The sequence below is a fragment of the Erpetoichthys calabaricus genome, chromosome 5 (assembly GCF_900747795.2).
Source record: "Erpetoichthys calabaricus chromosome 5, fErpCal1.3, whole genome shotgun sequence".
NCBI classification, from domain to species: Eukaryota; Metazoa; Chordata; class Cladistia; order Polypteriformes; family Polypteridae; genus Erpetoichthys; species Erpetoichthys calabaricus.
Window position 1 is genome coordinate 18091609 of NC_041398.2, and position 26249 is coordinate 18117857.

The window sequence follows — 26249 nt, forward strand, 5'->3', positions numbered from 1 at the left end:
GCACACGTCCACCCACGCTCTCAAGGCATTCACAGTGCCTGCTCATGTGCCCGGACGCAACAACTCACCAATTCGCCAACTGACTTTCATCTCTGCTACAGTACACATGCACCACTGAGCCACGTTGACTTTTCATTATTCTTTTCGGTTTCTGCTGCATTTCCATATATAATCCACCAAGTCATCCGACCATGGGATACAAACGACAGAGCACCGCAGAAGAAATCGAACCGATACAGCGACACGCCCACCAACTTTAAGAACATGGGACGAGAACGCCCGCCCGCCTGACTGTTACCAGCGTTCACCGCAATGTACTGGAGTGTTAAACCATCACAACTGCTAACTCACAAACTGCAACAATTCACCAAACACTGCATCAGATGCTTTCTATACCTAAGAAGATATATAGATACTCATTATTCCCCGGCACGCGTCCACCCACGCTCTCAAGGCATTCACAGTGCCTGCTCATGTGCCCGGACGCAACAACTCACCACACACAAATTTTGCTTAATTTGACTCAACACGGGAAACCTCACCCGGCCCGGACATGGAGAGGATTGACAGATTGATAGCTCTTTCTCGATTCTGTGTGTGGTGTTGCATGGCCGTACTTAGTTGGTGGAGCGATTTGTCTGGTTAATTCCGAAAATGAATGAGACTCCCTACTGCTAAATAGTTACGCGATCGCCAAGCAGTCCAACTTCTTAGAGGGACAAGTGGCTTTCAGCCACGTGAGATTGAGCATTAACAGGTATGTGATGCCCTTGGATGTCCGGTAATGCACGCGCGCTACACTGAATGGACCAACGTGTGTCTACCCGGCGCCGACAGGCGTGGGTAAGCCGTTGAACCCCATTCGTGATGGAGACGAGGAACTCCCAGTAAGTGCGGGTAATACGCTTGCACTGATTACGTTCCTGCCCTTTGTACACATCCCCCCCCCCCCTCGCTACTACCATGTTCGGGTGACTTGATGGATTATATATAGAAAAGCAGCCAGAACCGCAATGAACAATAAAAAGTCAATGTGGCTCAGAGGTGCACAGACGACAGCGACTCAGGTGAGGAGTTGGGGGCGGGCACATGAGCAGGCAGTGCGTACTGAACGATGATTGTATGTTGGTTCGTAGCGTGCACTGTTGCAATGTTACTTTTCTTGGTGGTTTATTAAATTACAGATTTTTCAAATGTTTATTTTTTTCCCTGTAATTAAAACTCATTAAAAGAGCGGCGTGATTATGCGGCGTATGCTACACCGTGGGTTGGCTAGTTTATTTATATAGCACATTTTCATACAAATAATGTAGCTCAAAGTGCTTTACATAATGAAGAAAAGAGAAATTAAAGACAAAGTAAGAATTAGAATAAGACAACACTAATTAGCATAGAATAAGAGTAAGGTCCGATGGCCAGGGAGGACAGAAAAAACGAAAAAACTCCAGACGGCTGGAGAGAAAAAATAAAATCTGCAGGGGTTCCAGACCACGAGACCGCCAAGCCCCCTCTGGGCATTCTACCTAACATAAACGAAACTGTCCACTTTGTATTTAGGGTTCTCATAGAAGGACTTGATGATGATGGTCATGTAGACTTCTGGCTTTTAATCCATCAATGTAGGAACATCATGATGCTTTGATTAGGTGGTGGTGGTGCAGGTCGCCACCACAGAAAACAGGAAAAAGAAACAGAAGAGAGAGTATGGGTTAGTACAGATTTTAGAGCCACCATGAATAGTTATGATAATGAATTGAATATACAGAGTATCAGGATTAAATGAAGGTGAAGTTATCAGAAAGCCATGTTAAAGTAATGTGTTTCCAGCAGTTTTTTTAAAGTGCTCCACTGTATTAGCCTGGAGAATTCCTACTGGCAGACTAGCCAGACTTGCAGACTAGAAGACAAAAATCAGACAGATGGAGGTCAAAGGATGGATGGATGGATGGATGGACAGACAGATTCTGGCTTGTGATAGAGAGAAAGCAGGTAGCTGGGAGCAGAGACCCTGACGGGGAGCGCATGGCTTACGCTCGAAGGAACTGAAGAGGGTCACTTCTGCAATGCATCTCCGGGGTAGCTGCTGTGACTCGGTACTCGTAAGGCCGAGGACTGGCAGCAGGAGACGAGGGAGCGAGACGAGGCACATCATCCTGCTGGGAACCAGGGACATGCGGTCAGGGGAAGCATCATGAAAAGGAAAAAAAAAAACGCTAATAATGACGGTCTGTGCTATAAATTTATTTTCTGTATGATTCCAATAACTTTGATCATTTTTATAGTCAAAATCGCTGAACTGGAGCATTTCCTGTTCAAATACAGGGGAGAAACCGAGGTGCAGCAGCGACGAGCCTCACCTCACCTCGGACTGCTCTCGCACCTCACACACTGGGTTGATGCCTGCAATTGGCACGTGCCCGTCGCTGTCTCTCTGTATGTCACCAATATAATGTTTGTAGACACACGTTTCTTATACTCCATGACTCTCCACAGTCTGGCTAATATCTTTAATGAATGTTTGTGACATATTCATTCTTGCTGATCGAACACAAAAGCGCAGTGTAAAGGCACAAGGAGAGGCAGACAGTACCGTGACGACCTGAAGGGGGCGCATGTGAGCCCAACAGGTGCTCATGGCTGCTGTTCTTCTACGCTGAGGCTCTAAGCACCAATAAGTAATAAGTGCACTGCAGCGGTCCTCTTATTTTTATTTTTTGTTCAGACTGACTGCCACAATGGAAGATTAAGATTTTTAAAACTAAAGGAAAATAAGGCAGACTTTTACACGTAATTGACGGAGATTTTCGTGGAGAAGGATAGGCGTGTGGACTTCATTTACAAATAACGGGATGACCATAAATGGTTATCGATTTTATAAAAGAAAATGGGATCAGACTAAGAAAAAAACAATCCAATATTTAAAAATTAATTTTGTGAAATTAAATAAAATATTCTTTTGTTTTTCCTTGTTATCCTTTTGTTGAACAGTTTGTATTAAAATTGATTAAAGCATCAGAATTAAAAGCTTTTTAAATAAAAGGTCAAAATTGAAATCCTTTTTTATTTTTTTTTGGTACACCACTCTATACTTTCATATGTATTGAATGAGTGTGAATTGTGGAATTCCAGCGGCAAATTTAGAACACATGGAAGGTGAGGAGCAAATGCGCTCTCTCCGCTCTCTCTCTCTCGCTGCTATAAATGTAACGTTCTTTCTCAGCCGAATACAGTTAGGTCCATAAATATTTGGACAGAGACAACTTTTTTCTCATTTTGGTTCTGTACATTACTACAATGAATTTGAAATGAAACAACTCAGATGCAGTTGAAGTGCAGACTTTCAGCTTTAATTCAGTGGGGTGAACAAAACGATTGCATAAAAATGTGAGGCAACTAAAGCATTTTTATAACACAATCCCTTCATTTCAGGGGCTCAAAAGTAATTGGACAATTGACTCAAAGGCTATTTAATGGGCAGGTGTGGTTAAGTCCATCATTATGTCATTATCAAGTAAGCAGATAAAAGGCCTGGAGTTGATTTGAGGTGTGGTGCTTGCATGTGGAAGATTTTGCTGTGAACAGACAACATGCGGTCAAAGGGGCTCTCCATGCAGGTGAAAGAAGCCATCCTTAAGCTGCGAAAACAGAAAAAACCCATCCGAGAAACTGCTACAATATTATGAGTGGCAAAATCTACAGTTTGGTACATCCTGAGAAAGAAAGCAAGCACTGGTGAACTCAGCAATGCAAAAAGACCTGGACGTCCATGGAAGACAACAGTGGTGGATGATCGCAGAATCATTTCCATGGTGAAGAGAAACCCCTTCACATCAGCCAACCAAGTGAACAACACTCTCCAGGGGGTCGGCGTATCGATATCCAAGTCTACCATAAAGAGAAGACTGCATGAAAGTAAATCCAGAGGGTGCACTGCAAGGTGCAAGCCACTAATAAGCCTCAAGAATAGAAAGGCGAGATTGGACTTCGCTAAAGAACATCTAAAAAAGCCAGCACAGTTCTGGAAAAACATTCTTTGGACAGATGAAACCAAGATCAACCTCTACCAGAATGATGGCAAGAAAAAAGTATGGAGAAGGCGTGGAACAGCTCATTATCCAAAGCATAGCACATGATCTGTAAAACACGGTGGAGGGAGGCAGTGTGATGGCTTGGGCGTGCATGGCTGCCAGTGGCACTGGGACACTAGTGTTTATTGATGATGTGACACAGGACAGAAGCAGCCGAATTAATTCTGAGGTGTTCAGAGACATACTGTCTGCTCAAATCCAGCTAAACACAGTCAAACTGATTCATGATACAGATGGACAATGACCCAAAACATACAGCCAAAGCAACCCAGGAGTTTATTAAAGCAAAGAAGTGGAAAATTCTGGAATGGCCAAGTCAGTCACCTGATCTTAACCCAATTGAGCAGGCATTTCACTTGTTGAAGACTAAACTTCAGACAGAAAGGCCCACAAACAAACAGCAACTGAAAGGCCTGGCAGAGCATTAAAAAGGAGGAAACCCAACATCTGGTGATGTCCAGGAGTTCAAGACTTCAGGCTGTCATTGCCAGCAAAGGGTTTTCAACCAAGTATTAGAAATGAACATTTCATTTCCAGTTATTTAATTTGTCCAATTACTTTTGAGCCCCTGAAATGAAGGGATTGTGTTACAAAAATGCTTTAGTTGCCTCACATTTTTATGCAATCGTTTTGTTCACCCCACTGAATTAAAGCTGAAAGTCTGCACTTCAACTGCATCGGAGTTGTTTCATTTAAAATTCATTGTGGTAATGTACAGAACCAAAATGAGAAAAAAGTTGTCAATGTCCAAATATTTATGGACCTAACTGTATGTGCCTTACCTGTGTGTGTGTAAACCAGTGGTTCTCAATCTGTGGGGTGGGCCCCCCTAGGGGGGCACAAAATAACAAAAATGGGGGGCGTGAAGATGTGAAGAAAAAGAAAACAAGAATCAAAAATATGAAAAATCCATCTATTGAAACCAAAACAAATTAACTTAAACTACACTCTGATACTAGAAAAATAAATATAGAGTTAGATAAATGTCGTTAAAAGTTAAGGATGTATAATAAAATATGCATCTATGATATATCATTAATTAAAAAAGAACAAATTGGTATTAGTGGGCTCCTTTCAAAAAAATGTTAGGGGGGCAGGATTAAAACTGTTATGAAAACTCGGGTCGCAAATACTTAAAGGTTGAGAAATGCTGCAATAAATCTTAATTCTGTTGCCTGTCCTGAGACTCAGAGTGCCTTACTTGGGGCTAAGGCTGCCCATGCCTGCCTGCTTCTACATGGTCTGGATAGTGAGCATGGAGCTCTGATCAGGCACTTTCAATGCTGTCCTCTGGAGTCACACAAGTTTTTTACAAAGTTCAATTGAATTCCTTGGAGCACAGTTCCGCTCCAGTAAGTGAGGTGTTTATTCCTGCCTGACACCAGTTGTACAGCACCACGTCAAATGAGAGTGAGGTCCACTTGTTTATCCAGAGTTCAAGAGCAGATGGATGAAACTTCCAACCAGAGTTGTGTTCGATAGGACTTTATCGCCCTAAACTTTTACTTAATATGCCCTTGTACCAAAAACCTGAATGTGCATATGTGAACATCCTCCTATAAACCAGCATGCAGTCTGTTTTGTTAAATAAACATTGAGGATGCACTTCGATTTATTTGTAAACATGGTATATCATGGTTGAAAGAGATTCACTTGTACAATCTCCTCCAATTTGAAATCTGTAGTGGTGTTTTGTGCAGAATAAAATCCTGGATCAAACCTTCCCTTCTTTCTTTGTGTCCTACAGAAAGATGAGAGTCTGGATCTGTTGCAAGATGAAGGTGAAGAAGATCTCCACCACCTTCTTCACTGGGATTATCATTATGTCTCTCTTATTCCTGGCTGTCGGCTTTCACTCCAAGTACCAGGCTCAGACAAATTTCGACCAATGGCTCCACAACAGGCTCGGGTTTGGTCCCCACCCATCCCAGAGGTAAGGACCAGCAACATATGTTTGTCTATAGCTGTTAAATCACAGCTGGTTGCTTCATTTTGAAGGACCTCCGTGGTCACCTTCATCCCATGAATAGAGGACCACTGCTCACTGCTCTGCTTTGGTGCAAATGGAAAATGCAGTGGCCATGTTTAGTCCTAGAAAACAACAAGAGAAACCAGCTGGCCAAAGTTCAGACTTTGCCACTGTGACCACAGACACACTCTACTATGTGTATGGAGAAAGCTGTGCAGCCAACCAAACAAAATGATCACAAAAGTGTGGATAATTATTGAACAGCACTCGTAGTTGCAGAGTTTTGGAGCAAAATAATTAAAGGCATGTGCACTGAGAGTTGTACATCTTTAGGTTGTCATGGACAAAGGGCATCAGCAGAGTGGAGAGGTGTGCTTGCTACCAAATAATTCATTCTTCTATTTGATGAGTGGACAACAATGTACACCTTTAAAATACAACATTAAGACTTGAAAGTGTGTTTATTGTTCAATAGGGAACCAGTTCAAATGAGACAGAACTGGAGTAACGTGTGTGTGCGTCAATAAGAGAGTTTATGTGCCAAATGTGTAAGAAGGCCGCTGTAAGAGGCTCTAAAGTTGTAAAGCATAAACTTTGCAGTTTTATGATTGAATCAGATTGGATCGTTAATGGTGTGGGTGCCCAAAAACATGTAACTGCAGGTGCAAATCTTGACATTTTTCTGTAGTCAGAAAGTCAGTTCTTCAAGTGAGAACAGAGAGTGATTCCACATCAAATCCTTTGGTACAGGCTTTAGGTGCTCTACTGGGATTTTGGGTTCGCATTTGTTTCACAATATTGTATAACACTCCTCAGGCTAGATGGTCTTGAGAAGATCTTAATACCTTAATTGATGTACTGAGGTGATTGGCACACCAGAACTTATTTTTAGTTTAGTGCTCTTTATATCGGAGAGGTGTCCTTTATAAATAATAATCCATCCATCCATCCATTATCCAACCCGCTATATCCTAACTAAAGGGTCATGGGGGTCTGCTGGTGCCAATCCCAGCCAACACAGGGTGCAAGGCAGGAAACAAACCCCGGGCAGGGTGCCAGCCCACCGCAGTGCATGCACACACACACCCACACACCAGGCACACACTAAGGACAAGTTAGAATTGCCAATGCACCTAACCTGCATGTCTTGGGACTGTGGGAGGAAACCGGAGTACCCGGAGGAAACCCACGCAGACACGGGGAGAACATGCAAACTCCACGCAGGGAGGACCCCGGGAAGTGAATAAATAATAATCTCTCTATATACAGTGCATCCGGAAAGTATTCACAGCACATCACTTTTTCCACATTTTGTTATGTTACAGCCTTATTCCAAAATGGATTAAATTCATTTTTTCCCCTGAATTCTACACACAACACCCCATAATAACAACGTGAAAAAAAGTTTACTTGAGATTTTTGCAAATTTATTAAAAAATAAAAAAATTGACAAAGCACATGTCCATAAGTATTCACAGCCTTTGCCATGAAGCTCAAAATTGAGCTCAGGTGCATCCTGTTTCCCCTGATCATCCTTGAGATGTTTCTGCAGCTTCATTGGAGTCCACCTGTGGTAAATTCAGTTGACTGGACATGATTTGGAAGTCAAAGGAATTCTGTGTAGACCTCCGAGACAGGATTGTCTCAAGGCACAAATCTGGGGAAGGTTACAGAAATATTTCTGCTGCTTTGAAAATATGGCAAAAATATGCATCCGGCGCCGCCGTGAGTGGCAGCCTTTTCAGCAGCTCCGTGTATGACTGTATATGTATGTGTACTTTTCTACTTTTATTTTTCTATTTTTATTTATTGATCACTCCTACCACTTTATTTATGTGGATTCCTTCCCTGGACACACTTACTTTTACAACGTGGGCATGGATTTTAACACGCCGAGACTCGCCTATTCAAGTACTCAACTTCGGGCGCTGAGAACAAATGCCAGTGCCCGTGTGGTTCCCTATTTACCCGACGAGGTAAGAAGGCGGTATCGTGGCAGCAGAGCGGGCACTAAGCTAAAAAAGAAGCGGCTTGCGAGAAAGTGGCGTTTCAAGCCTTCGGTGCCTTCTGTGATTCTGGGGAATGTGAACTCAATCTCAAATAAGATCGACGAACTGGCTGCGCTGGTGAAAAATGTAAGGACCTACAGAGAATGCAGTTTGTTGTGTTTCTGCGAAACGTGGCTAACTACCACCATCCCAGATGCCAACGTGGAGCTACCCGGGTTTAGCACAGTTAGAGCGGACAGAGATGCAAGTACCTGTGGTAAGCACAAAGGAGGAGGACTCGCTCTCTATGTTAATACACGGTGGTGTCACTCTGGACATGTTAACGTCAAAATCTCCACTTGCTGCAGGGATATCGAACTGTTGGCCGTAAGTTTACGTCCCTACTATTTGCCCAGAGAGTTTGGACATGTCATTGTTGTTATTGTATACATTCCTCCTCGGGCAGACGTGGAGTCAGCGAGTGACATCATCCATTCCGCTGTTGCTAAGTTACAAACGCAGCACCCTGAGGCGCTTGTGCTAATCGCTGGAGACTTTAACCATGTGATGCCTGGACAAAACATTACCTGCATTCTCCCAGTATGTGGACTGTAACACCCGGGGAAATAAGACTATTGATTTACTGTATGCAAACGTTAAAGACACATACAGCGCCACCCCCCCCCTGCCTGCGCTTGGGAAAGGAGATCATAACCTGGTTCTGCTTCAGCCTCACTATAAACCAAAAGTTAGAGTCCTACCTGTAACCACACGATCATTCAGGAAGTGGACTCCGGAGGCTGAGAATACTCTGAGAGAACTTTTTGGAACTACAGACTGGGATATCCTGCAGGGATCTCATAATGAGAACATTGAGGAAGTTGTTGACTGCACTATGACTACATCAACTTCTGTATGGACATTGTAGTTCCAGTAAGAACAGTACGCTGCTATGCTAACAACAAGCCATGGATTACAAGTGACATCAAGGGCCTTTTGAATCAGAAGAAAAGGGCTTTTAAAGACGGTGATCAGCATGAGCTCAAGCGCGTGCAGAAGGAACTCCGAGTCCAACTCAGGGCGTCGAAGGAGCAGTACAGGAGAAAGCTGGAGCAGAAGTTGCAGAATAACAGCATGAAGGAAGTATGGGATGGGATGAAGATCATCACTGGCTGCAGCTCGAAGCGGGGTACCACCATTGAGAGAGACGTGAAGAGAGCAAACCAAATGAACAACTTTTTTAACAGGTTTGACCACCCTAACCCACTCTCACTCTCACCTCGGAGTACTGCACCCTCCACACATCCTTCTGCTGATACCAGCATAGGAAAAACATCCCCACCCATAATAACAACAGTGCAAGTGAGCAGAGAGCTGAGGAGACTTCGTGCCAGCAAAGCAGCGGGTCCAGATGGAGTATCGCCACGACTGCTGAAGGTCTGTGCATCGGAGCTGGGGTGTCCTCTACAGCGCATCTTCAACCTGAGCCTGGAATAGGGGAGAGTCCCGAGGCTTTGGAAAACATCTTGTATCACCCCAGTCCCAAAGGTATCACGTCCTAGTGAGCTGAATGACTTTCGGCCTGTTGCTCTGACATCACATGTGATGAAGACCATGGAGAGGCTGCTGCTTCACCACCTTAGGCCACAGGTTCAACACGCCCTTGACCCTCTGCAGTTTGCATATCAGGAGAAGGTGGGAGCGGAAGATGCCATCATCTATATGCTACACCGATCCCTCTCTCACTTGGACAGAGGCAGTGGTGCTGTAAGAATTATGTTTCTAGACTTCTCTAGCGCCTTCAACACAATCCAACCTCTGCTCCTTAGGGACAAGCTGACAGAGATGGGAGTAGATTCATACCTAGTGGCATGGATCGTGGACTATCTTAAAGACAGACCTCAGTATGTGCGTCTTGGGAACTGCACGTCTGACATTGTGGTCAGCAACACAGGAGCGCCACAGGGGACTGTACTTTCTCCAGTCCTGTTCAGCCTATATATATCAGACTTCCAATACAACTCGGAGTCCTGCCATGTGCAAAAGTTCGCTGATGACACTGCTATCGTGGGCTGTATCAGGAATGGGCTGGAGGAGGAGTATAGGGACCTAATCAATGACTTTGTTAAATGGTCCGACTCAAACCACCTACACCTGAACACCAGCAAAACCAAGGAGCTGGTGGTGGATTTTAGGAGGCCCAGACCCCTCATAGACCCAGTGATCATCAAAGGTGACTGTGTGCAGATGGTGCAGACATATAAATATCTGGGAGTGCAGCTGGATGATAAATTAGACTGGACTGCCAATACTGACGCGCTGTGCAAGAAAGGACAAAGCCGGTTATACTTCCTTAGAAGGCTGGCTTCCTTCAACATCTGCAATAAGATGCTGCAGATGTTCTATCAAACAGTTGTGGCGAGCGCCCTCTTCTACGCAGTGGTGTGCTGGGGAGGCAGCATTAAGAGGAAAGACGCCTCACGCCTGGACAAACTGGTGAGGAAGGCAGGCTCTATTGTTGGCATGGAGCTGGACAGTTTAACATCTGTGGCAGAGCGAAGGGCGCTCAGCAGGCTCCTATCAATTATGGAGAATCCACTGCATCCACTAATAATGTCATCTCCAGACAGAAGAGCAGCTTCAGCGACAGACTGCTGTCACTGTCCTGCTCCACAGACAGATTGAGGAGATCGTTCCTCCCCCAAACTATGCGACTCTTTAATTCCACCAGGGGGGGTAAACGTTAATATTTAACATTATACAAAGTTATTGTCTGTTTTTTTCACCTGTATTATTATCATTCTTTAATTTAATATTATTTATTGTATCAATATGCTGCTGCTGAAGAATGTGAATTTCCCATTGGGATTAATAAAGTATCTATCTATCTATCTATCTATCTATCTGAAGGCCCCAATGAGCACAGTGGCCTCCATCATCCGTAAGTGGAAGCAGTTCGAAACCACCAGGACTCTTCCTAGAGCTGGCCGGCCATCTAAACTGAGCAATCGGGGGAGAATGGCCTTAAGTCAGGGAGGTGACCAAGAACCCGATGTTCACTCTGTCAGAGCTCCAGAGGTCCTCTGTGGAGAGAGGAGAACCTTCCAGAAGGACAACCATCTCTGCAGCAATCCACCAATCAGGCCTGTATGGTAGAGTGGCCAGATGGAAGCCACTCCTTAGTAAAAGGCACATGGCAGCCCACCTGGAGTTTGCCAAAGGCACCTGAAGGACTCTCAGACCATGAGAAAGAAAATTCTCTGGTCTGATGAGACAAAGATTGATGATGAAAACCTGCTCCAGAGCGCTCTTGACCTCAGACAGGGGTGACGGTTTATCTTTCAGCAGGACAACGACCCTAAGCACACAGCCAAGACATCAAAGGAGTGGCTTCAGGACAACTCTGTGAATGTCCTTGAGTGGCCCAGCCAGAGCCCAGACTTGAATCTGATTGAACATCTCTGGAGAGATCTTAAAATGGCTCTGCACCGACGCTTCCCATCCAACCTGATGGAGCTTGAGAGGTGCTGCAAAGAGGAATGGGAGAAACTGGCCAAGGATAGGTGTGCCAAGCTTGTGGCATCATATTCAACAAGACTTGAGGCTGGAATTGCTGCCAAAGGTGCATCGACAAAGTATGGAGCAACGGCTGTGAATACTTATGGACATGGGACTTCTCAGTTTTTTTATTTTTAATAAATTTGCAAAAATCTCATGTAAACTTTTTTGACATTGTCATTATGGGGTGTTGTGTGTAGAATTCTGAGGAAAAAAAATGAATTTAATCCATTTTGGAATAAGGCTGTAACATAACAAAATGTGGAAAAAGTGATGCGCTTTGAATACTTTCCAGATGGACTGTAAGGACACATTTTAATGTCAGATTTTTTACATATAGGCCTACCCAACTTCCATCTATCCATCCATTACCCAACCCGCTATATCCTAAGTGCAGGGTCACGGGGGTCTGCTGGAGCCAATCCCAGCCAACACAGGGCTCAAGGCAGGAAACAAACCCCGGGGAGGGCGCCAGCCCACTGCAGGGCACGTGCACACACACACCAAACACACACTAGGGACAATTTAGGATCGCCAATACACCTAACCTGCATGTCTTTGGACTGTGGGAGGAAACCCACACAGACACGGGGAGAACATGCAAACTCCACGCAGGGAGAACCCGGGAAGCGACCCAGACAGGTCTCATTACTGCGAGGCAGCAGAGTTACCCACTGCGCCACCATGCCGCCCCCTAACCAACTTGTTTTACAAATTTGACAGAATTACTGCAGAAGCTATTGCAATGGAATACATGTGTGTGAATGAGAGGGAGGTCAGTGGAATGGTAAGGATGCAGGGAGTAGAGTTGGTGAAGGTGGATGAGTTTAAATACTTGGGATCAACAGTAGAGAGTAACAGGGATTGTGGAAGAGAGGTGAAGAAGAGAGTGTAGGCAGGGTGGAATGGGTGGAGAAGAGTGTCAGGAGTAATATTTATGACAGACGAGTATCAGCAAGAATGAAAGGGAAGGTTTACATGATGGTAGTGAGACCAGCTATGTTATATGGGCTGGAGACGATGGCACTGACCAGAAAGTAGGAGATCCTGCTAAAGTTCGATGAAGGGTTGACCATCTGTTTTGTCAAAGTAGAGTAATATATTACTCAACTTTCCGCTTTTGTATTATTAATATGTAGCCTTTGTCAGAATGCCCCAAATCTCATTGACTTACCACTGTTTATAAGGTATTATAGTATATAACTTCTCCCCACCTTCCCTTCTACATTTATAACCTCAGGCAATTAGGTGTAGTAAAAGACAAGCAGGAGTTAATTTACACTTTAAATTATGTATTATTGATAATATTCATAAATAATAACAATATGCAAAGTACATTTGAATATTGGCAGCCATACAACCTGATAAATGGTGATGTGTAGTTTTAGGCGGCACACAGACTTGTTAGTTACTTAAAATGACTCTAGTTAAGTCCTCATTTTGTGGTCAGCTTTCGTCAGAACAGGCCACATGCCTGTCTCAATATGGCTGCCGAGCTGTGCTCTTCATTGTGTTGTCCTTTTCAGTTCATGGTGTGAGATGGTCTTTCACCAGTTTGGTAAGAGAGAGACCTGGGTAAAGCAAGCAAATTTATAGGTTTTCTGCCCAACCCCTGGAGCCAATAGGGCATCATAGTACTTAAAAGCTTTTGATACAAGCCAATGGGGGAATAGAACACCTTCACACCTGCCATCTAAACCATGTGATAAGGTAAAGCTTGGCAGTTAGGCAGCCCCTCCTGTGTGTATGTGGGGTTGGGGGGGGGGTTGGGCGGGGATTGGGATCGACTGGGAATCCTGCAGAGAAATATTATCCAATCTCGTTTGTGTCAATTCCCCCCAATTCTGTTGTAAAATTACAAAGGGACTCAGTCCTAAAAAGGGGGATGGGTTCTTAAACCATCAAACCTTTGCTGTTATTATCAATAATGTAACCCTAATATTACATTGCTTTGTCTAAGTTTCAAAAAATTCACATGAGAACACCTTCTATGAATAGTCTTGCTTAATTTTTACCATACGGATGGCAAAATTTTGTTGATAAAGACCTTTATGTTTACTTGTGATGTTTACCCCTAGATATTTAAACTGATCTGCAATGATTAAAGAGACGGTGTCCAATCTAATATTGTGTGCTCCAGAATTCACTGGAAAGAGCACACTTTTAATCAAATTAATTCTGAGACGAGAAATCTTTTGAAATTTTGTTAGTGGTGTTAGGACTGCAGGCACAGTATTTTGTGGGTCTGATATATACAATAACATATCATCTGCATATAGAGAAATTTTCTGTTCAAGTCCATCTCTGATAATCCCCTATATCTCATAAGCATTTCGACAGTGAACTGCCAGTGGCTTAATGGCGATTGCAAAAAGAAGTGGTGACAAGGGGCACCCTTGTCTGGTACCACGTTCTAGTTTAAAGTAGTCTGAATTAATGTTGTTAAACAAACTGAAGCTTCTGGATTGGTATACAGTAGTTTGATCCATACACAAATGTTCGGGCCAAAACCAAATTTCTCCAATGTAGTGAAAAGGTAGTTCCATTCAATCATATCAAATGCTTTTTGTGCATCCAAGGATATTAATATCTCTGGGGTGTTTGACTTTGCTGCGGTGGGTTGGCACCCTGCCCAGGATTGGTTCCCTGCCTTGTGCCCTGTGTTGGCTGGGATTGGCTCCAGCAGACCCCCGTGACCCTGTGTTCAGATTCAGCGGGTTGGAAAATGGATGGATGTTTGACTTTGCGGGTGAATATATTACATTAAACAGGCGTCGAAGATTGGAAGCTAAGTGTCAGCCTTTAATAAATCCAGTTTGATCTTGTGATATTACCGAAGGCAGCAGTTTCTCCATCCTTCTAGCTAGGACTTTGGAGAGTATCTTAACATCATTATTCAGAAGCGAAATTGGTCTGTATGATGCACATTATAATAAGTTGTTATTTTGTTTAGGAAAGACAGTAATTAATGCTTGGCAAAAAGTTTGAGGTACAATTTTATGGTTTCTAGCTTCTGTGAATGTTGCTAACAAAAGGGGAGCTAGCTGAGTGGAGAATGTCTTATAAAATTCAACAGGGTAGCCATCAGGGCCCGCTGCTTTCCCACTCTGAAGTAACTTTATAGCATCTAGTAATTCTGATAGCGCCAGAGCACTGAGTATCTATTTGTGGTATCTGTAATGCATCCAGAAAACCATTAGATTGTGTGTTGTCTTATTTAAACTAAGTAGAATATAAGGATTTATAGTAGTCTCTAAAATCTGCCTCTGGTCTGCTTATGATTCTAAGGATTAATAAAATAACAGTGGGAGGTCGAACTTTTAGTTACAGGGCTCCTAAACTATGGAATGGTCTGCCTGCTACTGTAAGAGATGTCCCTTCGGTCTCAGCTTTTAAATCCCGGCTGAAGACTCACAACTTCAGTTTAGCACACCCTGACTAGAGCTGCTGATTAACTGTGCAGACTGCATCTCTGTCGTTAGTCATTAGCACTAAAACATAAGTAATATGATAGTTATAATTTGTTACTAACCCTCACCTATTCTGTTTCTCTTCTCGGTACTTAAATATGACACTTGGTGCCACGGCCCACCTGTCAAGTTGTTTTGCCTGCCTCAGGAAAAGTCATCTCTGATAGAGGATTGCAGTAATCATCGGGTAGAGGGGTCCTTTCATTGGATTGGCTGGCCCAGAGCTGACTCAGCTGTGGAAAGGCCAATAGGAGGGAGGCAGCTTGATGAACAAATGAAAATCGTATTATATTATATCATCTACTGTTGAATTCTGCTCCATACTTGTAATATTTTTATTTTTATACTGTATTGAGGATTAATTGTGTTCTGTTCTGTGTATTGTATTGTATTGTATTGACCCCCTTTTTTTTGACACCCACGGCACTCCCAACCTACCTGGAAAGGGGTCTCTCTTTGAACTGCCTTTCCCAAGGTTTCTTCCATTTTTTTTCCCTACAAGGTATTTTTTGGGAGTTTTTCCTTGTCTTCTTAGAGAGTCAAGGCTGGAGGGCTGTCAAAAAGCAGGGCCTGTTAAAGTCCATTGCGACACTTCTTGTATGATTATGGGTTTGTCACAAGAACAACACTTAGACATCATAAAGGTTTGGAGCAGCCACCCATATAATGTGCCCTGGCAGCAAAAAGGTATTTTTAAAGGTTGTGAGTTGTTCACTCGACTGAGTCCAGAACAGAACTACAATATTGATTCAAGATGGTGGCTTTAAAGGCCAGTGTAGGAAGTGATGTAATCAGGGCCGGAAGTAGAAGTGATATCATCAGAGGTGGGACCGGAAATGACGTAATCAGAGGCATGGCCGGTAGTGGGATAATCAGGGGCGGGACCGGAAGTGGTGTCATAAGCACCACCAGGAGCAGAAGTGACGTCATCAAAAGTGCTGGAATCCTGTGGGATTTCCCAAGAATGGTCTGCAAGGGATCAAGAAAGACAGTTTGTGCACACCGCCACCCCCTGGTCAGACGTGGAATTGCCATTATTCAGGCCCTTTAGTTGATTCCTACTCAGACGTGTGTGACAGGCTATATAAAAATAAATTGTATTGTATTGTATACTTTGACTTCACTGATTTTGAACATTTCGTTATTGACCCTCCATAGCATCATGCTTACTCCCAGTATAATGAGACAAAAACTTTGAATTTTTTTACAAGAACAAAAAATGTTATTATGTGCAACAGAAACATGTAAAGGGCGGCACGGTGGTGCAGTGGGTAGCGCTGCTGCCTCGCAGTTGGGAGACCTGGGGACCTGGGTTCGCTTCCCGGGTCTTCCCTGCATAGAGTTTGCATGTTCTCCCTGTGTCTGCGTGGGTTTCCTCCGGGCGCTCTGGTTTCCTCCCACAGTCCAAAGACATGCAGGTTAGGTGGATTGGCGATTCTAAATTGGCCCTAGTGTGTGCTTGGTGTGTGGGTGGGTGTGTTTGTGTGTGTCCTGCGGTGGGTTGGCACCCTGCCTGGGATTGGTTCCTGCCTTGTGCCCTGTGTTGGCTGGGATTGGCTCAAGCAGACCCCCGTGACCCTGTGTTCGGATTCAGCGGGTTGGAAAATGGATGGAAACATGTAAATAACAAAACATCATCATAATCACAGTAGGTCTGTCTAGTGTCCACTGCTGTAACGATGGAGATTTGTTACACATGCTTGGACTGATGCATCAATGCACACAAGCTCTGTTTGAGAAGATTCTAAAATATTTTTTGTAATATTTTTCTGCAGCTTGCACATGATCTGGTAGAATTTCAATACCTGATGTGCTCAATCAACGTGTCCCTTGTGTAAATTGTGGCCTACCACAGCACCAGGCTTACTGACCTCCACATTGCCCCTGACACAGGAATTGACAGTTGCTGCATTGTGAACAGCACTTAGGAGGCATATGTGTTTTGTGCCCTTCCACATGATTGCAATCATTTTTCCTTTTTGCCACACAGCCACTGCACCATTCTGCAGCTTGGTGCATTCTGGCAGCCTGAGTCACCAGGCGTGTCATGGTGGTTCGGTTGTACTGTGCCGTATGCTTTCAGTTTTCCTTTGAAGTAAAATCTCAATCAGTTCAGGTGAGATCTAGAAAGTGTCCATTATCAAACTTGGTCAAGCAAAGGGTCCATGAGTGACAGCACAGATGATGTAGTGATGCTGTATTGGGTGTACTGGTGTTCCAGTGTAAACTGTCAAGTTCCAGATGTACCCAGAGATTTCTTCATACACGCTGTCAAACGTGATACTGAATCAAGCCTGGATTTGATGTACTATATCTATGACAGCCTTCCCTTGTCACCAATGAGACATTTGTCAATACTTTTGTCATGTTAATGAACATACACCTTCTGCATATTTTTAATAACCACCTAACACACATCCCACAGTTTGTAAACTTTCAGTACTGCTGAAATCCCAGCAGTAACAGGGACTACTAAGGAGGTACTGAGGGATTTAGAAATTGTAGAGGGAGAAGTGCTACTCAGATTAAACAGGCTGCAATCAAGCAAATGACCAGAACAGATAATATTTAATGAAAGAGTCCTTAAAGAGGTTAGTGAATACAGATATAAATGCTTGACGCATATTTTTAGGAAGTCACTGTGCAGTGCGGAGATTACAAAGGACTGAAAATAGGCAAATATCATCCCGTTATATAAAAAGGGTGATCAGGCACATCCAAGCAACTACAGGCCAGTAAGCTTAACTTGCGTCACAGGAAAATTAATGGAAGGAATTATTAAGGATATGATTGAGCAGCACATGGCAAGAACAGGAGTTTTACTGAGCAGTCAGCATGGCTTCAGATGAGGGAGGTCGTGTTTTACTAACATGCTGGAATTCTATGAGGAGGCAACAAAAGGATCTGATCAAAGTGGAGCAGATAAGATTATTTATCGTGACTTTCAGAAAGCATTTGATGATGTGCCACATGAGAAGGTGGGCATCAAACTAAAAGAAGTGGCAGTTCAGGATGTGGTGTGTGGATGGGGGCAGAATTGGTTCAGACACAGGAAGGTGATGGTGCGACTCACCTCATCAGAAATGTCTGATGTTAAGAGTGGTGTCCAGCAGGGGGCAGTGCTGGGACCGCGGCTATTTTTAATGTATATCAATGATTTGGATAGGAATATGATTATCAAGTTGGTTAAGTTTGCAGATGATGCTAAATTAGGAGGATTGGCAGATCATCTCCAATCTGATGAATTATTACAGAGGGACTTGGAGAGCATACAGGCTTGGGCAGATTTGTGCCAGACGAAATTTAATATGAGTAAACGTAAAGTATTACACGTAGGAAGTAAAAATGTTAGGTTTGCATACACAAAGGTAGGTCTGAAAATCAAAAGTAAACCTTATGAGAAGGATTTAGGAGTCGCAGTGAACCCAAAACTATCAACTGCCAGACAGTGTTCAGAAGCCATTAAGAAGGCTAACAGAATGTCAGGTTATATAGCGTCTTGATGTGTGGAGTACAAGTCACAGGAGGATCTGCTCAACCTTTATAACACACTGGTGAGGCCACATCTTGAGTCATGTGTGCAATTTTGGTCTCCAGGCTACAAATAGGACACAGAAGCACTAGCTATCTATCTATCTAGAAGAAGTCCAGAGAAGATTCCAAGGGTACAGGGGATGAGTTATGAGGAAAGATTAAAAGAGCTGAAAGCTCTTCAGTTTAAGCAAAATGGCATTAAGAGGAGACATGATTAAAGTGTTTAAGTTATGAAGGGAATTAGTGAAGTGGGTTGAAACTATGACAAGAATACAGGGTCACAGCTGGAGACTTCTTAGGGGTAAATTTTAAACAAACATTAGAAAGCTTTTCTTTTCACAGAGAACCACAGATACATGCAATAAGTGTCCATGTTGTATAATGACAGCAGGGCCTTAGAGACCTTCAAAACCCAACTTGATGTTATTTTGAAGGAATTAACTGAATAGGAGAGACAGGCTTTATTGGACAGAATGGCCTGTTCTCATCAGAAAATGTTCTAATGTTCTAAAGTGTTGATTACATACCGCCAATCCTCTTCTTGTGAAAACCAAAACATAGCTAACCCTAACTCACTACAATATCCATACACTTGGACAATCAGGGAGTCCACAATGCTGGGAGTCACGATAAGGATGCCATGATTTCTAGCAGTCACAAGGCAGCAAACAGAAATGTTGCTCAAAATGTTGAATCCTAACAGGATGGTGTCTGTGAAAAACAAAATGATGGCATTGGGAAAGAAAATAATAATGCAAAAAAAAACAATGTTAATAAAATGAAGCCAACAGTGCCAAACAAATATAGAAATGAACTTCTTTAGGGCTGATTTATTTATTTTTTCCTTTTCTCCCAGGGCTGAATATTTTTTCAGAAATATTTTCTGAAAAGCACACAAAGCAATAGTTTCTCACATAAACCAACAAAAAATGTCTGTTGCTGTGTGAAGTGCCGTGTCGCCGCCTGTTAGCCGTCTCTGGCTGTCCTGGAAGCGGATCATCTGGGGACTGATCAACTGATGCCGGTACTTCACTTTCGTTTTAGATCTCGATCTCCAGATCACACGCACCCAGTCTGAAGATTGACAAGTCAGAGTCCAATTCAAAATAATAAAATATACGTAAAAAGTCATCCACTGAGTATTTTGCTTTGCACATTCACTTTGCTCTCTGACTAGATGTCGATGCCATTCTAGATGTCGTTTACTCTATGCTACTCATGCACATGCAGGGACTCAACGTCAAGTCAACAAGTCTAATATTCCTCCTAGCACAGAGGATACACCCTTAAAATAACAGTGTGTTCGGTTGATGTTCTCAGCTCATTATCACCCACTACCTATGGATGTTCACTTTAGTCAACATCTGGCCTCATTCCCGTTGTCGACAAAAGTCGACATTCGCCCTAAAAGGGTTAATAATGCAAATCATGATTCAAAGCAGGAGCCATCTACAGATGAGATTCCAGACCGTCACTGATCGTACTCATGGGAAAAAAAAATCAATTTAGAGGCCTAACTTACAGTCCTTTGTAAGACAAAAAAAGGAAACTGGAGTCCTGGAAAAAAATCAACATAAGCACTGGAAGATGATGCAAATTCCACAAAGATGGTGTGTAGAGAATTGTTTGAGCCCACGACTGTGTTCTGTGAGGCAACAACTCTAACCATAGTTCGTCTTTGATGCCTTCCTTAATTTGCAGTGATAGATAGATAGATAGATAGATAGATAGATAGATAGATAGATAGATAGATAGATAGACAGACAGACAGACAGACAGACAGACAGACAGACAGACAGACAGACAGACAGACAGACAGATAGATAGATAGATAGATAGATAGATAGATAGATAGATAGATAGATAGATAGATAGATAGATAGATAGATAGATAGATAGATAGATAGATAGATAGCATGGAATATAGTGCTCTATAGGCCCCTTGAACCCACCAGACAGACGTCCAGGACACACATTTAAAAGCACCAAGAATACTTTCTTTAACCCCTTAACCGCCCTCTGCCGGATATATCCGGCATCGTAGCGTTATTGCTGACGCCTTACTGCCGGAATTATCCGGCACATTTGCCTGTGGTTATGTGAATGCCTGGCGCATAGTATAACTGACAGTTTGGCGTGGGTATTATTACTACATTGTATTTCGACAACTCTGCGCTTGTATTGGCCGGTCACGTGATGTGATTCGAAAGTGAAAGCTGTGAATATGGTGAAACGTAAACTGACTTCAAGTGAGGTTTTGCAGGCGATTTTGGACAATAATTCTGATCATGATTGTAGCAGTTCTGAAGAAGATTTTAGCGACAATGATGATCAGCAACGTGCGCTGCATGATACTGTGAATGACGACGCATCGGATGATGGCGATGAGTGGGTGTATCCCCAGCATCTCAACTGGACTGCTGCCCGTTATCTGAGCCAGAAAAGAAAGATCCAAACCGTGACCGCTTGTTCAAGCTACGTCCTTTGATTGACCATTTATTTGAAACATTTCAGCAGGTATTTCAGCAGGTAAATACTGCTTGAATAAATGTAAAGTAAAAAAACAAAAATTGTTCAGATTTCACCCGGCATGGAGAATATTTAGGGAGTTGGCGGTTAAAGGGTTAACATTCTTCTATAAAGTGCACAAAGCACCGCACACTCCACAATTCTTCCAATAATACAATGAACAATAATGAATAGCAATAATAATCATTAACACAGATCCTCCAACTCCCAGCAGCTCTGTCACACTCCCACCCAACTCCGGCTCAATCTGGTGGGGTTTCCCAGAGTCCTTTTAAAGTTCATGACCCGGACGTATTCCTTCTCTGGGTCAAATGTCTTCTTCAAGTATTCTGGAAGTACTGCGAGCTTCTGTCCACGGCACCCAACAGGGCTGAAGAACCGGACTCCATGTCCCATGTTGCCCTGCGGGAATCCAGGGAACCATTTCAGTCCAGGGGAGCTGCCATCTAGCATCCTGGGGGATGTAGTGTCCTAAAAAGGCTCTCTCTTTTAGTTGAGGGACGTCCCGGCCACACTGAAACGCCAGCCCTCCATCACAATAGATAGATAGATAGATAGATAGATAGATAGATAGATAGATAGATAGATAGATAGATAGATAGATAGATAGATAGATAGATAGATAGATAGATAGATAGATAGATAGATAGATAGATAGATAGATAGATAGATAGATAGATAGATAGATAGATAGATACTTTATTAATCCTAAGGGGAAATTCACATACTCCAGCAACACTGATACAAAAAAACAATATTAAATTAAAGAGTGATAAAAATGCAGGTATAACAGACAGTAACTTTGTATAATGTTAACATTTACCCCCCCAGGTGGAATTGAAGAGTCGCATAGTGTGGGGGAGGAACGATCTCCTCAGTCTGTCAGTGGAGCAGGACGGTGACAGCAGTCTGTCACTGAAGCTGCTCCTCTGTCTGGAGTTTTACACTGATAAGTAAATATTTAAGCCATTAGAGGCCTACATGTGTCTTGATTGGATGTCACTGATATTCCAGACCATAATATAAAAGGACTTCTGGCAGCCAAGGCTTAGTAAGATCTGAAAGAATCCCGTGTGTCATTTCAGTTTATTAAGAACTAGTGGACTGGCATGAGAGGTGGGTGTCTTCCCCTGTAAGTTTCTGCTCATGGATGATGTCTCCTCATTCTACTTCTATGCTGACAGCCCCCTTTTAATATTTGTCTAATTTGTTTGCCTTTATTTTTAGCTCAAAAGTTCACCGCGTACAGAGGAACAGGTCAACTAAACAGCATTCTCCTCGGTCCTGTCAACCCAAAACAAATGTGATGTTCCTGAAGACCCACAAAACAGCAAGCAGCACCGTTCTGAACCTGCTCTACCGCTTTGGGGAGAAACACAACCTGACCTTTGCCCTGCCTAGCAAGTACCTGCTTGACTATCCCAAGTTTTTCAGATCACGCAGCGTAAAGGGCTTCCCACTGCAGGACGGACGACACTACAATATCATGTGCAACCATATGAGGTTCAACCGGTCTGAGGTATGATATGTGGGGATGTGCCTGTGTGTGTGCATACATGTGGTGGATGGCTTGCAGCAAAGTACCGGGAATCCTACAATCTTTGCTAGATGCCAAAAAACAGAATGATCATTCGATTGGAGGTACACAATGTACCCTATTGAGAGCGAGAATGTTGGCATCAGATTATCTCAGAAGTCTGTAAGGTTGAAGGTTCTAGGTCCAGCTCATCCACGTTTGCAGAGATGTCTGTTAATGTAGGTGCGTTTTTTATAGTTTGTTAGGGTTTTCTGCTTGTCACATTGTGTTCAAATAAATAATAAAAAATAATAAACTAAAACAAAATACCGCTACAGTCATTTTCTATTAAATGCAGACATTGTATTGACTCATGTGGTGTGTGCATTTTGGATTTCTTTTACTATGATGACCACTTTGCAGATTACAATGTTTGTCAAGGCGACTGCATTAGCGACATCAGAGTTGATATTTGGGTGACTTTATCCACTGTGTCACATTTTAGCCAGGATCTCAACACTTGCTTAAATGTAATGTTATCTTGAACTCTTTGAGGGCCTTTTTTGTCTTGGTAGAGTATTATATTGCTCTGCGTTTCCCTTTTGTATTATTAATATGTAGCCTTTGTCAGAATGCCTCAAATCTCACAGACTTACCACTGTTTATCAGGTATTGTACCATATAACTTCTCCCCACCTTCCCTTTTACATGTATAATCTCAGGTAATTAGATGTAGTAAAAGACAAGCAGGAGTTAAGTTACAATTTAAACAATGTATCTATATATATAATTCTCTAAGCCGCCACCAGAGCGACACGACACCCATGAAAGCACGCAGGAAGGAGCCACGCCCACCAACTCTAAGACCGTTGGATACGACGAAAACTCGCAGAGCCACGCCCACCAACTCGGACGCGACGTCTCGGAAAACACACCATCATTTCTGTTTTTACTGTGCTACAGTCCGCATGCAGCTCTGAGCCACGTTGACTTTTCGGTTACGACGCACAACTGCGTTCAACATCGCAAACTGTTTTACACGCTACATACAGCAATTCGCATCCTCGACAAACATGCATCTTCTTAGATGGTCCTGCAGGAACACGGAAAACGTTTCCCCGCCCACCAACACTCTTTATTCCCCGGCCCGCGTCCACTGCATCCGTGACAAACATGCGTCTTCTTAGATGGTCCTGCAGGAACATAGAAAACGTTTCCCCGCCCACCAACACTCTTTATTCCCCGGCCCGCATCCACTGCATCCGTGACAAACATTCGTCTTCTTAGATGGTCCTGCAGGAACACGGAAAACGTTTCCCCGCCCACCAACACTCTTTATTCCCCGGCCCGCGTCCACTGCATCCGTGACAAACATGCGTCTTCTTAGATGGTCCTGCAGGAACACGGAAAACGTTTCCCCGCCCACCAACACTCTTTATTCCCCGGCCCGCGTCCACTGCATCCGTGACAAACATGCGTCTTCTTAGATGGTCCTGCAGGAAAATGGAAAACGTTTCCCCGCCCACCAACACTCTTTATTCTCCGGCCCGCGTCCACTGCATCCGTGACAAACATGCGTCTTCTTAGATGGTCCTGCAGGAACACAGAAAATGTTTCCCCGCCCACCAACACTCTTTATTCCTCGGCCCGCGTCCACTGCATCCGTGACAAACATGCGTCTTCTTAGATGGTCCTGCAGGAACATGGAAAACGTTTCCCCGCTCACCAAAGCAGGACCAGTTAAAATAACATTTTTGTCTCATCAGTTATTTGGTCAGAACAAAAAGCGCTTTGCATGGCGGAAGAAGAACACCGCATTCCAAGAAAAACACCTGCTACCTCCTGTTAAATTTGGTGGAGGTTCCATCATGCTGTGGGGCTATGTGGCTAGTTCAGGGACTGGGGCCCTTGTTAAAGTCGAGGGTCGGATGAATTCAACCCAATATCAAAAAATTCTTCAGGATAATGTTCAAGAATCAGTCAGAAAATTAAAGTTACGCAGGGGTTGGATATTCCAACAAGACAATGACCCAAAACACAGCTGGAAATCTACAAAGGCATTCATGCAGAGGGAGAAGTACAATGTTCTAGAATGGCCATCACAGTCCCCTGACTTGAAGATCATCGAAAATCTATGGGATGATTTGAAGTAGACTGTCCATCAAATTGTATGAAGAATGGTCAACAATACCTCCATCCAGAATCAGACACTCATCAAAGGCTATAGGAGGACAGCGTCTAGAGGCTGTTATATTTGAAAAGGAGGCTCAGCTAAGTATTGATGTCATATCTCTGTTGGGGTGCCCACATTTATGCACCTGTCTAATTTTGTTATGATTCATGTTGCATATTTTCTGTTAATCGGATAAACTTAATGTCACTGCTGAAATACTACTGTCTCCATAAGGCATGTCACATATTAAAAGGAAGTTGAAAGCTCAGCGAATGAGAAACAAAAATCCAATGAATTAAGAGGGGGTCCCAAACTTTTTCATATGACTGTATGTGTGTGTGTGTTTGTGTGTGTGTGTATAAATTATACAATATGCTACATGTTAAATTGCTCCTAAGGCAGAATTAGTTAATTTAATGGCAGTTTCCATCTCCCATTTACCTTTGTGACTACCACATATCCTTTATCTCTTACAGGTCCAGAAAGTGATGCCAGCAGACACCTTCTACTTTTCTATTCTGCGTAACCCAGTCACTATGGCTGAGTCCTCATATAGCTACTTTAAGTTTTTGGCTCCATCTTTCAACCGCTCTGCCAGTTTTGAGGACTTTATTACTGATCCCTGGAAGTATTACGTACCAAACCTGCGCTACAACCACTTGGCTCGAAACCTGCTTTGGTTTGACTTTGGCTTTGACCACAATGCTAACTTCTCACTGCAGTCTGCCCAGGTCGGGGTGGCAGAAATCCAGCAGTCTTTCCATCTCATCCTATTAGCTGAATACTTTGATCAATCAATGGTTCTCCTTCGGGATGCCCTCTGTTGGTCACTGGATGATATTGTCACCTTTAGGCTTAACTTTCGCAGTAATGAGACTCAATGGCGCCTGTCCCCAGCACAGGAGGACCGACTTAAGCAGTGGAATGCTATGGACTGGTATTTATACCAAAGTTTCAATAAAACTTTCTGGCAGCAGGTGGAGAGTTTTGGAAAAAGTAGGATGGATCAGGAAGTGGCCAGCCTTCAGGCCCGCCGAGAAGAACTTGCAAATCTCTGCCTGTTGAAAGGAGGGAAACCAGCAGATGCAAGCCAGATTCTTGATGAAGTTGTTCAGCCATACCAGTCTGGCCAGGCTGACATCCTGGGATACAATCTGAATTTAAACCTCAGCCTTCCAGACAAAGAACGCTGCTTGCGGATGATCATGCCAGAACATCAGCATAAGGATTTGCTGGATAGCAAACAGTTTCCAAGCACAGAAGCTGTGAAAAAGCAAACTGTAGCTAATGGGGACAGCAGGCTTCAAGAAAAGGTCCAAGAGGCAATAAAAGTGACCATGTCCTCGAAAAACAGGACAAGTCCAACTAGAAGCTTGCTAGAGACCCCAGGAACCTCATATCTCATCAGTACTGATGTGTCCTGA

The 26249-nt window shown here is 43.4% G+C and overlaps 1 protein-coding gene across 1 annotated transcript; it reads left to right on the plus strand.

Annotated features, from left to right (window-relative positions):
- The first annotated feature begins 867 nt into the window (after positions 1-867).
- Positions 868-26249, plus strand: LOC114641775 (galactose-3-O-sulfotransferase 2-like). Its single transcript, XM_051927758.1, has 4 exons — positions 868-887; positions 5836-6021; positions 22364-22655; positions 25302-26249. The coding sequence occupies exons 1-4, from the start codon at positions 868-870 to the stop codon at positions 26247-26249; spliced, it is 1446 nt and encodes a 481-aa protein (XP_051783718.1).

What these genes read in the sequence shown, in the direction of transcription:
- LOC114641775 (XM_051927758.1), top strand. Translation starts at nt 868, where the DNA reads ATGGAGACGAGGAACTCCCA. An exon ending in ATGGAGACGAGGAACTCCCA is followed by an intron (nt 888 to 5,835) that starts GTAAGTGCGGGT and finishes TGTGTCCTACAG; the next exon opens with AAAGATGAGAGTCTGGATCT. An exon ending in TGAGGTTCAACCGGTCTGAG is followed by an intron (nt 22,656 to 25,301) that starts GTATGATATGTG and finishes TATCTCTTACAG; the next exon opens with GTCCAGAAAGTGATGCCAGC.